Below are 12,927 nucleotides of genomic sequence, written 5' to 3' on the forward strand. Positions count from 1 at the left end.
TAGCCACTGTGGTATTCAGGAAGTGGAGCCAGAGACAGATCTTTTATTGTTACGTAATGAATATTTTTCCTCCCAGACCCAGCTGAGGAGGCGGTGTTTAGCGACTCTGACTCAGGCTAATAATAGAGCTCAGTACCAGTGAGGGCCGTGTGTGTGCGGGAATCTGATCCATTTCACCCCCCGAAGTGAGGTATTTGGACACGATTGATTGAATGATTGGTTGATTTTTACAACTTAAAGACACGTTTTTAAAAAACAATACATGCATTAAAAACTCCATCGTGTCCTTTGTAATGTTGCAATGTAAAGACAGATTTTTTTATTAATAAACATGTTCTGTTTTACATGACTCTCCTCTTATAATGTAAAGGGTGAGTATGAGTTAGTTTCTTTAAACAAATTAAGTGGGGTTATGTGGCCTATCTTTCTGATTATACTACTAAAATGTTTGCTCTTAAAAAAAAATCCCCTTTGACAAAACTTCCTTTGCACTTCGAGGGTTCACACATTTTTCTCTGATACATGCGCTAAGTAGGCCTACCTTTGATTACATTCAAACTCATGACAGTGTGGTTACAGTTCAACAGTAGGATTACGTTTGTCTGACTGATAGCACTTGTTTTGCACACGTCACCTTTGTTTTACTTGATCCACCTCCTGAAGTAAGGATGTGCATTTCTCTGCCACTTTGCTCCCTCTGCTGGCTACAGTGTTTGTATCAGACCCCCCTCACACAGCTCCTTCAGTACAGCTGGTTTTCAGCAGAGGGCGTAGGAATGCTAAATCGGTCATCAAACAGGAAACATCTCCAGCATTATGTCTGACCCATGAGCTCATTATAAGTAGCTGAATTTGTTTTAGGCCTACTCTTTATTATAACAGGCATGCATGTAACAATGTTTTTTTATACAATTTAAAACACCATACCAATGTGTTCTTACTGTTATTGAGTGTAATAAAGATTGGACACTTTACCAAGTATCTCATTTCAACTGAAGAACACGACCCACAGTCACACCCAGAGAGTAGCACACTGATACAACTTACGTTGGTCAAATAAACTCTCATTTAATAAACACCTCAACAATTCCATTGCAACATGCATTCATTCAGTAATAGTATGGCTTTACTTGTAAATAGTGCATATAACATACTGGATTAGAAATCAAACGCAATGACAAAAACCAAGACTAAATCATTTAATGTTATTTGTTCGAAGGAAGCCCACAGCATTTGGCACTTTTTATTTTTGCAGAGAGAATAAACAAGCTCTGAAATACACATTCACATAACATCAATCAATAGTGCATTTTAAACAAGACACCATTCAAATACATAAATAACTCCTTATGCTAATTGCAGAGAAAGTTACATTTTCTCAAATCTTTATTATGAGATGAGTAACACTGTCTTGTTTAAGTGTCTAGCTACCTCCATGTACATACTGCTGGTTCTCTTTGGTGTTGAAGAAGGCAAAGAATATCTTCCTCCAGCCCATGGCGTTTTGGCTAGGGCTTCCATTGTCAGGCGTGAGTTTATCACAGCGGCCCCTCACAGTCTGTTCCCAGAACTCTGGAGAGTTGCAGAGCTGGGATATCCCATTCCGTATTGAAATACAATACACACATACACGGACAGACAGACAGGCAGACAAACACTAGCTCACTAACTAAACCCAGATCATATTTTCCTGGCCATGTTGTAGCCTAACTAGAGCCCTGAGGTTTTCCTTGTCTGTTCACATGGTCAGTAAAAACTCAGGGCCCTTAATGAAATAATGTGCATATGAAAGTAAAATGTGCTTTTGTAAACGATTTGGGTACACAATATGGACTGGTTTCCTGGACACATTAAGACTAGTCCTGGATTTAAAAGCAAGCAATGTCAATGGGCGGCAGGTAGCCTAATGGTTAGAGCGTTGGACTTGTAACTAAAAGGTTGCAAGATCGAATCCTGAGCTGACAAGGTAAAAATCTGTTGTTCTGCCACTGTTCCTAGGCCATCATTGAAAATAAACATTTGTTCTTAACTGACTTGCCTGGTTAAAAAATTGAGATTCTTTTTTATTTTAGTCCAGGAATATATTTCATTTTCATCTGAGAAACCGGTCCTTTGGGTTTGTAAAGCCCAGGCTCACCTTGTGGAACCTCTTTGTGGTCTGTGCCAGCAGTGCAACGTCCTTCAGTTCCAAGAAGGCCAGGATTTGGAGTAGTAAGTCATTGGGCAGGCGCTCCAGGTAATCAAAGTTCCCATGGCACAGTGCTTGGGTGTACTGTAAAATCTGCCGGCCAAACACCACATCTACCTGTTCTAGAGAAGGAGTAGTACATACCTACTCAGGGCAGTGCACTTTTCAAGACACCAACAGAACCACATGTATCTACACAAAAATAAATACAGTAGCTGATGTAGGCTTAAAGTATTTCATGGCAGAGACTTGTAATGGAAACCTTACGCTGCATGCGCGCATCATGCAAATAGTCATCATGGGTCATCTTATTTTCTCCAGGTGCAGCACCCTTGGATTCAATCCGCAAAGAAATCTTCCACGATCTCCATATCATCTGAAGAGAAATTCAAAAATACATAGGCCTGTTATACAACTCAGTTCTCTCCAATCATCAGAGCCTTGTAGTTAATCTATGTTCAAAGCATGTTGAAACAGAAAAGTTACTTGCAGAAAGAAATGTCAGATACATGAGGTTGATATGTAGCATTTAAAAGTACAATCATGTCAATGGAGAGCAACACTACCAAATACAGTGTTGTGTACCATGGCTGCTGTCCTGGTGTGTAGCCTTTCTCCACAGGCACAGTCCAGCATTGTGCAGATAAAGTTGACTTTATCTGTTTTCAACTCTCAGCAATCCCAAGATACATATCAAATGGGTGATAAAATATAAGAATTTACTTCAGTTTTAGTGACAGTAAGCTGAAAAAAATATTTTGTAGGAGGGGGACCCTGGCCATTTATTTCAAACACTTTCTTGCCAAATAAAGACGCCATTTTTAGACGCTAACGAGTTTCCATGACAACGGAGAGAAAACAACAGCGAAATATTTTGTGTGACAATGAAAGCAAATTCTGTTCGCAACTGTATACATTGAGTGATTGATAATTTAAGTATATAAATAAAATAATGATCAACCCACAATGTCATGTATATTTTCGAGAAAACAGTTGGATTAGGGGGTCACGACCCAGCGGATTAATATTTCGCAGCTATCCTACTGTGAAATATAATTTGACATTTTCTGAACACAACTGTAGACAATAGTAAATACATTCGGCAAATTGTTAGTGAATACATGTATTTATTTGGCGCAGGTTCGTTTCATTGTCGACTTTATCATCTAAATTGAAAGTAGTTCCGAGCGGAAGAATGGGACACTTTAGAGCGGAGGTATATTGCAGTTCCCTCAGCTGATGTGAAGGCTGAGAGAGCGGAGCTGGTGCACTGTCTGTTACAACTACAACACTGGAACAAATAGGTAATAACATAATATATTTAACGTTCAGTGGCGTCTTATTCAGTAGTTTGGAGGGGCTCATTGATAATATAAGACTGAAATACTTGTGAGGAATGGAGAATCCGTCTCGCGAAAAAATATGGTTTCCAATTGTCATTTCTCGAATCCTGTTCCTGCTTTTTCTGTGTGATGCAAGCAGCAAAGAAGGTTCAGAGGCCATTTCGTGTTGCAATTGCTTTTCCATAAACATAGGTAGCTAGCGCAGCAAAATAAGCTCGCTAACCAAACAATAACTCTTCAATTGGAAATAGCATACGGTTAGCCAGTCGACGAAACAAATTTTAGCTAGTTGGTTGGCTACCAGCTAAGGTACCTCGCTATCTAGCTAACAACGTTAGCAATTACCGAAGTTAGCGACATTTGTTAGCCGGTTAACACAAACTTTTTAGCTAACTTACCTAACCCGATATTGTTCGGGTTAAGGTCAACATGTAACGTTAGTATCTAACATAATATTAAAAAACGGCTAACGTTAGCTGGCTACCACCTCTTGCAACTTGTGTGTAAAAGTTAAGTTATCGTGTTATTGAATATGGCATTCCCCATTTAATAGAGCTAACGTTAGCTAGCTACAGTAGTAATTTATAACGTCAGGCTAGAATGAAAGCAGGTAACTAATTTAACATTGCCAACTAGCGCCAAGAAACGTTAGCTTCCCATTTGGCTAGCCATAACTAATCAAGTAAACGCTTGTTTAGCTAGCTACATAGCTAACGCTACTTTTAAATCTTGCATTTCTAACACGTCGACAGCTGGGAAATTACTGAGGCGATACAATAATTATCAAAACTAGCCAGCGAACTACCGTTGGCTATGTAACTATATTCTGTTAGCTAAATACAAAACTAAGTTACCAGATTTAACGTTTAGTTAATGCCGTGTGAATATCGTTGGATGGAGTTTGTCTGACAACCCATTTGAACAACTGTTAAATTAACGTAGCTAGCCTGTCCTAACAAGAAAGCTAGTTAGCAAGCTTGCTAGCTAGTACAGCTGGGTCCTATGGTGCGAAGTTAATATTAGTCCGACCGATGTTGCCATTTCCGATGGAAAGATCAGACAATTGTTTAGATTTGCCAGCCATTCCCTTTGAGGTGGTTTCCATGCAAAAAAAATTTTTTAAACTACATATTTCTGTGCGGTTGTCTTTAACGTTAGCTGAATGTTTAGGACAACAGTCCAACTACGCATTTTCATGTCACATAGCGCATCTTACATTTATACATAGCTAGCTAACATGTTATTTGCGGACTTTAATGTATTTTTACATTAAAAACCAGACATCTTAGCTAAGTCATACGTTATAGCTTTACAATCTGAAAGGTGCCATACTAGGCTCTTTGTCTATTGGTAGCTAACTTTACTGTCAAATTGAAATTACGGGACTGGGTTTGCTAACCACCTAGCTGGTGCTAACTACGTCAGCATGAAGGCCTCTTTGTAAAACGAGCTTGAAATAAATTAGTGTAGGCTAATAAAAGCTAGTTATAATGACAGCTATTATATTAATCAAAGTAATGAACTGTCTATTGTATATGACTACAGTGGAACATGGTAAAACACCAATTGTCAGTTGGGACGAATAAATAAAGACTAGGATGGAGTCAGAAAAGGCCTGGCGAAGATGGCCTTGCGAGCTTGCCAGTTGTTCTCTTATTTTGTGATCAATATCGCAGTTCATTGGGTCTTAACATGAGTGACGGCATCGGGCATGAAGAACATGTAGCTAGTTTATCAGATTTCAAATGTTTTAAGACGTACATCATCAACTCACTAAATAAATCTGTTCAAATTCCACCTTTGAGTCCCCTCGACTCTTAACATGAGCATTTACTTAAACTCGCGTGTTTATTATAGGTGAGCTACTGTAACGTTACATGGTGAAGGCCCTTTACTGTGATGTAGCCTATGATAAAACATTTTTTACTTAGAATGCAAGGCCTGAAATATTCATTTGTCATTGTGCCATATTTCATTGGATATTGCTCAAGTGGATTTGCGTAGGAACTTTAGTGAATCATTGATGGTGATACTTTGCTTAAAGAAATGCATAGCTAATTAATAGAAGCAGAAATGTTGTTTACTAATCAGCATGTTTGTCTACCTACCATCTTACTGTGACTCTAGGGCTGGGAATTGCCACAGACCTCTGATATATTATCACGATACTTAGCTTCTGATACTATATGTATTGTGATTCGATATGTATTGTGACTCCATACTGAGATTTTATTGTGATTTGATGTTTCAAAATATTGCTCACCATATGTCTGCTGCATAGTGATGAGATGCATGAGAGGACAAGTTTTGATCAGTCATGGAAATCAGTGCTGAAAACAAATTGGCTCCCTAATTAAAAATAAAAGGGTAGTTGCGTGAATCAGAACCAGTCAGTATCTGTTGGGACCAACATTTGCCTCATGCCGTGGAATGTTGTCCCACTCTTCTTCATTGGCTGTGTGAAGTTGCTGGATATATTGGCAGGACCTGGAACACGCTGTCGTACGCGTCATTCCAGAGTATCCCAAACATGCCCAATGGGTGCCATGTCTGGTGAGTATTGCAGGCCATTGAAGAACTGGGACATTTTCAGCTTCCAGGAATTGTGTACAGATCCTTGCGACATGGGGCTGTGCATTATGCTGAAACATGGGGTGATGGTGGCAGATGAAGGGCACGGTTATGGGCCTCAGGATCTCGTCACGGTATCTCTGCATTAAAATTGCCATCAATAAAATGCACCTGTGTTAGTTGTCCGTAGCTTATGCCTGCCCATACCATAACCCCACCGCCTCCATGGGGCACTCTGTTCGCAATGTTGACATCAGCAAACCGGTTGCCCACACAACACCACTGTCTGCCATCTGTCCGGTATAGTTGAAACCAGGATTAATCCATGAGCACACTTCTCCAGCGTGCCAGTGGCCATCGAAGCTGAGCATTTGCCCATGGAAGTCAGTTACAATGCCAAACTGCTATCAGGTTAAGACCCTGGTGAGGACGACGAGCACACAGATGAGCTTCCCTGAGAAGGTTTGTGCGGAAATTCTTTGGTTGTGCAAAAGCACAGTTTCATCAGCTGTCGGAGTGGCTGGTCTCAGACTATCCCGCAGGTTAAGAAGACGAGTGTGGAGGTCCTGGGCTGGCGTTGTTACACGTGGTATGTGGTTGAGGCCAGTTGGACTTAACACCAAATTCTCTAAAACAACGTTGGAGGCTGTTTACGGTGGAGGAATGAAAACTGCTCTGGTGGACATTCCTGTAGTCAATAAGCTAATTTAACGCTCCTTCAAAATTTGAGATCTGTGGCATTGTGATAAAACTGCACATTTTAGTTTTTTATTGTCCCCAGTACAAGGTGCACCTGTGTAATGATCATGCTGTTTAATCAGCTTCTTGATGTGCCACACCTGTCAGGTGGATGGATTATTTTGGTGAAGGAGAAATGCTCACTAAAGGGGATGTAAACAAATTGGTGCACAAAATTTGAGAACTAAGCTTTTTGTGCATATGGAACATTTCCGGGATCTCATATTTCAGCTTGTGAAAAATGGGTACAACACTTTACAAGTTTATATTTTTGTTCAGTGTATACAATATGGAATCTCAAAGTTGCCTGTTCTTGCGGAATCAAATGATATTTTATTTTTGTGGGGTAGTACAATATGACCTAAATTTGGAAGTGCATTAATGAATGTCAGCCATAATTTAAGAGTGACTAGTATCTGATTCTTGTTAGAAGTTGACCCCTTTTTTTCCAATGTGATTCTCCCTTTCCTTCCAGTTAGGACTTTTACTCACAGCTGTTAAGTTCCTCTGTAATACCTTTCGGTGGCAGTAGGCCTACATCAAATTGTATTTGTCACATGCGCCAAATACAGTGAAATGCCCACTTACAAGCCCTTAACCAATGATGTCGTTTTTAAGAAAATTTAAGTGAGTAAAAAAAAAAATACAAATAATTAAAGAGCAGCAGTAAAATAACTAGCTAGGTTTTATACAGGGGGGAGGTACAGAGTCAATGTGTGGGGGCACCGGTTAGTCGAGGTAATATGTAGGTAGGGGTGAAGTGACTATGCATAGATAATAAACAGAATAGCAGCAGGAGGGGGGGGGGGGGCAATGCAAATAGTATGGGTTGCCATTTGTTTAGCTGTTCAGGAGTCTTATGGCTTGGAGGTAGAAGCTGTTTAGAAGCCTCTTGGACCTAGACTTGGTGCTCCGGTACCGCTTGCCGTGCGGCAGCAGAGAGAACAGTCTATGACTAGGGTGGCTGGAGTCTTTGCCAATTTTTAATTATACACTGATCTTTACAGGAAACCTACTGATCGTAACAGTTTGTTGAGGGCTGATAGTTGTCACCCACTTCCCTTGAAAAATAGTTTGCCCTACAGTCAATTCTGTCGAATCAAAAGAATTTGTATTAAACAATCAGATTTCGACAGAAATATGGCTGAGACTCAGGATAAGTTCAAGGAGAGGGGGTACAACAATGATCAGATTAATATTGCCATTGAGAAAATTCAAAACAAAACGAGACATGACCTTTTTCAAGGTCAGTCTCGCAAAAAGACGCACTCTTGCGTTCTCACTACCCGCTATTCAAAGTGCTCTGAACAAATTAAAGGAATCGTTCACAAACATTGGCACATTCTGAAATATGATGATAGTCTCTGTAATGTGTTTTCTGATCTTCCCCTGGTCGTATTCTCGCGGGGCAGAAATCTCAGAGACCAATTGGTACACTCTGATTTACCACCCCAAGATATTCCTGAACAACGCCTATTTGCGCCCATACTGGATGGAAATTAGAAGTGTAATGGCTGTGCTCAATGCAATGGCACTTATAAATGTAGATCCTTCAAACACCCCCAAACAGGGAAATCTATCCCAATTAAAGGTGTTATTACGTGTTCCACTAAGGCAGTTATTTATCTTATAACTTGTCCCTGTGGTAAAAATTATGTGGGTAAAACAAAGCGTGAATTAAAAGTACGTATCTCAGAGCACCGTAGCACCATTAGGTGCAAAAACTTGACTTACCCAGTTGCGGCCCACTTTTTGGAGGCAAACCATTCGATTTCGTCTCTGCGTTATATTGGCATTGAACATGTCACCCTCCCGAGGAGAGGGGGCGACCTTGATAATTTATTGTTAAAACGAGAGGCTGCCTGGATCTTTAATTTAAAGACCCTTGCTCCCTTCGGTCTCAATGTAGACTTTGATCTGAAGCCATTATTGTGATTTTGCCATTGTAATTGTTTGTTAGATACATTTTAGACTACAAATGCTATGATTGTATGCTATCCATTTGTTTGTCTTTTTGTATGTTCTTTGTATGCCATTTTTTAAAATATGAGTTAACCAATGATATTAGGCCATACTTGGCCATGATTATAAACACCTGTGTGTCTTGACACTATATAAATGACTCATCTCGCAGTATTTGTGATGATACCCTGATGAAGACAGCTTCGCTGTCGAAACGTTGGTTATTACATTTTTGCATCTGAGCTCTTAGAGTGTGCGGCTTCCCTTTATTTTCTAGTGTTCTACTCCGCTAGCCAGCACCTCGCCTTTATAGGTGTGCGTTTCTTTTTTCTAGATAGAAGCCTCTTGGACCTAGACTTGGCACTATGGTTCCGCTTGCTGTGCGGTAGCAGAGAGAACAGTCTCTATGACTAGGGTGGCTGGAGTCTTTCATAATTTAAGGCCTTCCTCTGACACCACCTGGTACAGAGTTCCTGGATGGCAGGAGGCTTGATCCCGGTGATGTACTGGGCCTTACACACTACCCTCTGTAGTGCCTTGCAGTCGGATGCCGAGCAGTTGTATATCAGGCAGTGATGCAACCAGTCAGGATGCTCTCGATGGTGCAGCTGTAGTACCTTTTGAGGATCTGAGGATACGTTGCGTGAATCAAAATAAATGTAAATAAAATTGGAACCCCCCACTAAGCTGTTAATTTCAGCCTCCCTGCTATTCTCACCTCCACTCTGTCAGAAGACAAATGTAAATATCTAGATTTGCTTAATTTCAAACTGCAGCGTTTATCTTGTGAAATCGGGCATTTGCTTTTTAAATTTAGCAATTCAATTCAGGGTTGAATCAAGTCTTGAACAACAAAGAACAGTACGCCATTGGTATCTCAATATCAAGGTTGGAGGGAACTGTCAATTATCCTACTCATGATTTGTATTCGTGGCCTGTACGATATCACCATTCTCCATCAATATGGCTTGGATATAGACACGTGGGTTGTTTAGCAACAACCGATTCATGCGCAACTTTGGGGCAAAAGATTATTCACATGTGATCTATATTTAGTCTCAAAGTGAGAGTGAATTTTAAACATATTAGCATAGATGTGAAATAAGTTAGCATGTCTTGTTTTGACATGTTATCAAGATTAGTGATGCACCGATATGACATTTTTAGCCGATTCCGTTATTTTCCTTGCCAAAAGAAACGATACCGATTTTATGAAAACATTTAGGGGCTCTTTAAGCATTCTATTTAATTTTTTTTAGACCTTTATTTAACTATGCAAGTCAGTTAAGAACACATTCTTATTTTCAATGACAACCCATCGTTCCTAGGCTAACTGCCTTGTTCAGGGGCAGAACGACAGAGTTTTACCTTGTCACCTCGGGGATTCAATTTCGCAACCTTACGGTTAACTAGTCCAACGCTCTAACCACCTGCTTTACATTGCACTCCACGAGGAGCCTGCCCTTTACGCGAATGCAGTAAGAAGCCACGGTAAGTTGCTAGCTAGCATTAAACTTATCTTATAAAAAACAATCAATCAATCATAATCACTAGTTAACTACACATGGTTGATATTACTAGTTTATCTAGCCTGTCCTGTGTTGCATATAATCACTTAGGTACACGTTGCTCCAACCATAAACATCAATGCCTTTCTTAAAATCAGTACACAAGTATATATTTTTAAACCTGCATATTTAGTTCATATTGCCTGCTAACATGAATTTCTTTTAACTAGGGAAAATGTGTCACTTCTCTTGCAGTAGTTTGGGCCGCCTGGCTCGTTGCGAACTGTGTGAAGACTATTTCTTCCTAACAAAGACAGCCGACTTCGCCAAACGGGGGATGATTTAACAAAAGCGCATTTGCGAAAAAAGCATAATCGTTGCACGACTGTACCTAACCATGAACATCAATGCCTTTCTTAAAATCAATACACAGAAGTATATATTTTTAAACCTGCATATTTAGCTAAAAGAAATCCAGGTTGGCAGGCAATATTAACTAGGTGAAATTGTCATTTTGCGTTCGTGGCACGCAGAGTCAGGGTATATGCAACAGTTTGGGTCGCCTGGCTCGTTGCGAACTAATTTGGCAGAATTTTACATAATTATGACATAGCATTGAAGGTTGTGCAATGTAACAGGAATATTTAGACTTAGGGATGCCACCCGTTAGATAAAATATGGAACGGTTCCGTATTTCACTGAAAGAATAAACGTTCCGTTTTCAAAATGATAGTTTCCGGAATTGACCATATTAATGACCTAAGGCTCGTATTTCTGTGTGTTATTATGTTATAATTAAGTCTATGATTTGATAGAGCAGTCTGACTGAGCGATGGTAGGCAGCAGCAGGCACATAAGCATTCATTCAAACAGCACTTTACTGCGTTTGCCAGCAGCTCTTCGTTGTGCTTCAAGCATTGAGCTGTTTATGACTTCAAGCCTATCAACTCCCGAGATTAGGCTGGTGTAACCGACGTGAAATGGCTAGCTAGTTAGCGGGGTGCACGGTAATAGCGTTTCAAATCGTTGACAGCATTCGCTGTGAGACCTTGAAGTAGTTACCCTTGCTCTGCAAGGGCCGCGGCATTTCGTCGCCCGGCCAAACCCGGGCGACGCTGGGCCAATTGTGCACCGCCCTATGGGTCTCCCAATCACTGCCTGATATGATACAGCCTGGATTCGAACCAGGGATTGTGGTGACGCCTCTTGCACTGAGATGCAGTGCCTTAGACCGCTGCGTCTGTGTGTGTTAACTATTTAACTGTAATAGAATGCTTAAAAGGCCGCAAAACTTTAAATATCGACATTGGGTTTTTTAAGGAAAATATGGGTATTGGCCAAAAATGTTATGGGTCCATCACTACTTTTTAAATCTATGTGAGTCTTTGTTTTAAGTTTGTGTACAGTAATTTTGGGCCTGTCGTCATGGATCAATCTGCCCTCTATCTTTGGTCTGATCAGATTTGTAGGTATATGTCTCCATGTGATGTGTTTTGGCTGAGGCTCATTGATCTTGCGTGCTGCCCTTTGATGCCTTCAAACAAATGGTAATGTGAGTAATACGATTGTTTTGTTAGGCAGGGGCTTGTATCATCAGGTGTACATTTTTGTGATTCATTTACCAGGGCAGTGTTTACACAGGCAGCCCAATTCTGATCTTTTTTCCCACAAATTGGTCTATTGACCAATCACATCAGGTATTTTTCTGAGCTGATCTGACTGATCCAAAATGAGTAAAAGAAACCAAACATCTGAATTGGGTTGCCTCTGTAAATGCAGCTAACATGGTCCAGAGAGTGATAATTTAGTGGGGTTGATGAAATACTTTGAGTCAAACGGCAGCATTGACATCAACAGCCAACACATCTGTCCATTGGATTTTACTTTGTTTGGTAATCACAAGGGCACCCTGATGTCTCACCCGTGATCTGATCTTTATTCTCTTCTCCTCGACCTAGTGAATGGTAGTGTCTAGAAAGGGTATGTCCCTTCAGGAGAGAGGTGCCAATGTCCAACCGGCCTAATTCCAATCCAGGGGGGTCACTGCGCCGTTCACAGAGGAACACTGCTGCGGCCCAGCCACAAGACCATACAGTCGCGGGAAGGTAAGTCCCCCCCCCCCAGCATATCTATATGTGTTCTCACATGTTTTGTTTTGGTGTGTTTTTGTCTTGGAGTCTGTCTGAACAAATAAGGGCATGCTTGACGTTCATTTTAATGTATTACAAATGTCTTAAGCCTTTCCGATGTGTTGAGTTAAAGGAAAAAGCATTATTGGGTGTCTTTTGTATTAATCTACAAGTACATTTAGATTGTTTTTGCATGGTGTTCTCCAGAGGCATTCCTTGGAGCAGTACAGTATGGGTGAACAATGATGGGGAAATGACTTAAGTCTTTTATTTATGATATGGAGTGATTTACACAAAATCCACACTCACTTGCTCTTTAATTCCCAACCTTACAGGTTGCAGTCAGAGCAGGTAAAACATAAAGCAAATTCCCCTCCTGAAAGTAGAAGACCTAAATCTAAGGCTTCCAAAGCCGCACCCAGCTCAGCCTCTGGCCAGTCCAGAGGGCACAGCTCAAGAAGGTACCCCTTCTCTCTCCTTAGCACTCA

General features: G+C 40.6%; 2 protein-coding genes across 6 annotated transcripts in view; one reads left to right on the top strand and one right to left on the bottom strand.

Annotated features, from left to right (window-relative positions):
• Positions 1-1,228: 1,228 nt before the first annotated feature.
• LOC106580903 (F-box only protein 36-like) lies at positions 1,229-3,221 on the bottom strand. Its single transcript, XM_014162439.3, has 4 exons — positions 2,774-3,221; positions 2,456-2,564; positions 2,138-2,310; positions 1,229-1,588 (listed from the first exon to the last, which is right to left on the bottom strand). The coding sequence occupies exons 1-4, from the start codon at positions 2,822-2,824 to the stop codon at positions 1,424-1,426; spliced, it is 498 nt and encodes a 165-aa protein (XP_014017914.2). The 5' UTR covers positions 2,825-3,221; the 3' UTR covers positions 1,229-1,423.
• A 139-nt stretch (positions 3,222-3,360) lies between these two features.
• trip12 (thyroid hormone receptor interactor 12) overlaps positions 3,361-12,927 on the top strand; it is a 52,554-nt gene continuing 42,987 nt past the window's right edge. The window contains exons 1-4 of one of the 5 annotated variants that reach the window (XM_082966548.1): positions 3,392-3,492; positions 11,772-11,862; positions 12,269-12,415; positions 12,775-12,900. In XM_082966548.1, coding sequence (XP_082822674.1) covers positions 12,318-12,415; positions 12,775-12,900 — 224 coding nt within the window. In that variant the 5' untranslated portion in view covers positions 3,392-3,492; positions 11,772-11,862; positions 12,269-12,317. Of the gene's footprint in view, positions 3,493-11,771; positions 11,863-12,268; positions 12,416-12,774; positions 12,901-12,927 lie in introns of all 5 variants that reach the window. The other 4 variants (XM_082966549.1, XM_082966550.1, XM_014162411.3 and 1 more) reach the window with 4 other exon arrangements.

Source organism: Salmo salar, chromosome 20, assembly GCF_965601325.2.
Source record: "Salmo salar chromosome 20, fSalSal1, whole genome shotgun sequence".
Classification (NCBI taxonomy): domain Eukaryota; kingdom Metazoa; phylum Chordata; class Actinopteri; order Salmoniformes; family Salmonidae; genus Salmo; species Salmo salar.

Excerpts from the sequence above, each read along its gene's own strand:
- LOC106580903 (XM_014162439.3), bottom strand. The coding sequence starts at position 2,824 with ATGCTGGACTGTGCCTGTGGAGAAAGGCTACACACCAGGACAGCAGCC. Across the intron at positions 2,565-2,773 it reads ACACCAGGACAGCAGCCATG|ATGATATGGAGATCGTGGAA; the intron begins GTACACAACACT and ends ATTTCTCTTCAG. Across the intron at positions 2,311-2,455 it reads GCATGATGCGCGCATGCAGC|AACAGGTAGATGTGGTGTTT; the intron begins GTAAGGTTTCCA and ends CTCCTTCTCTAG.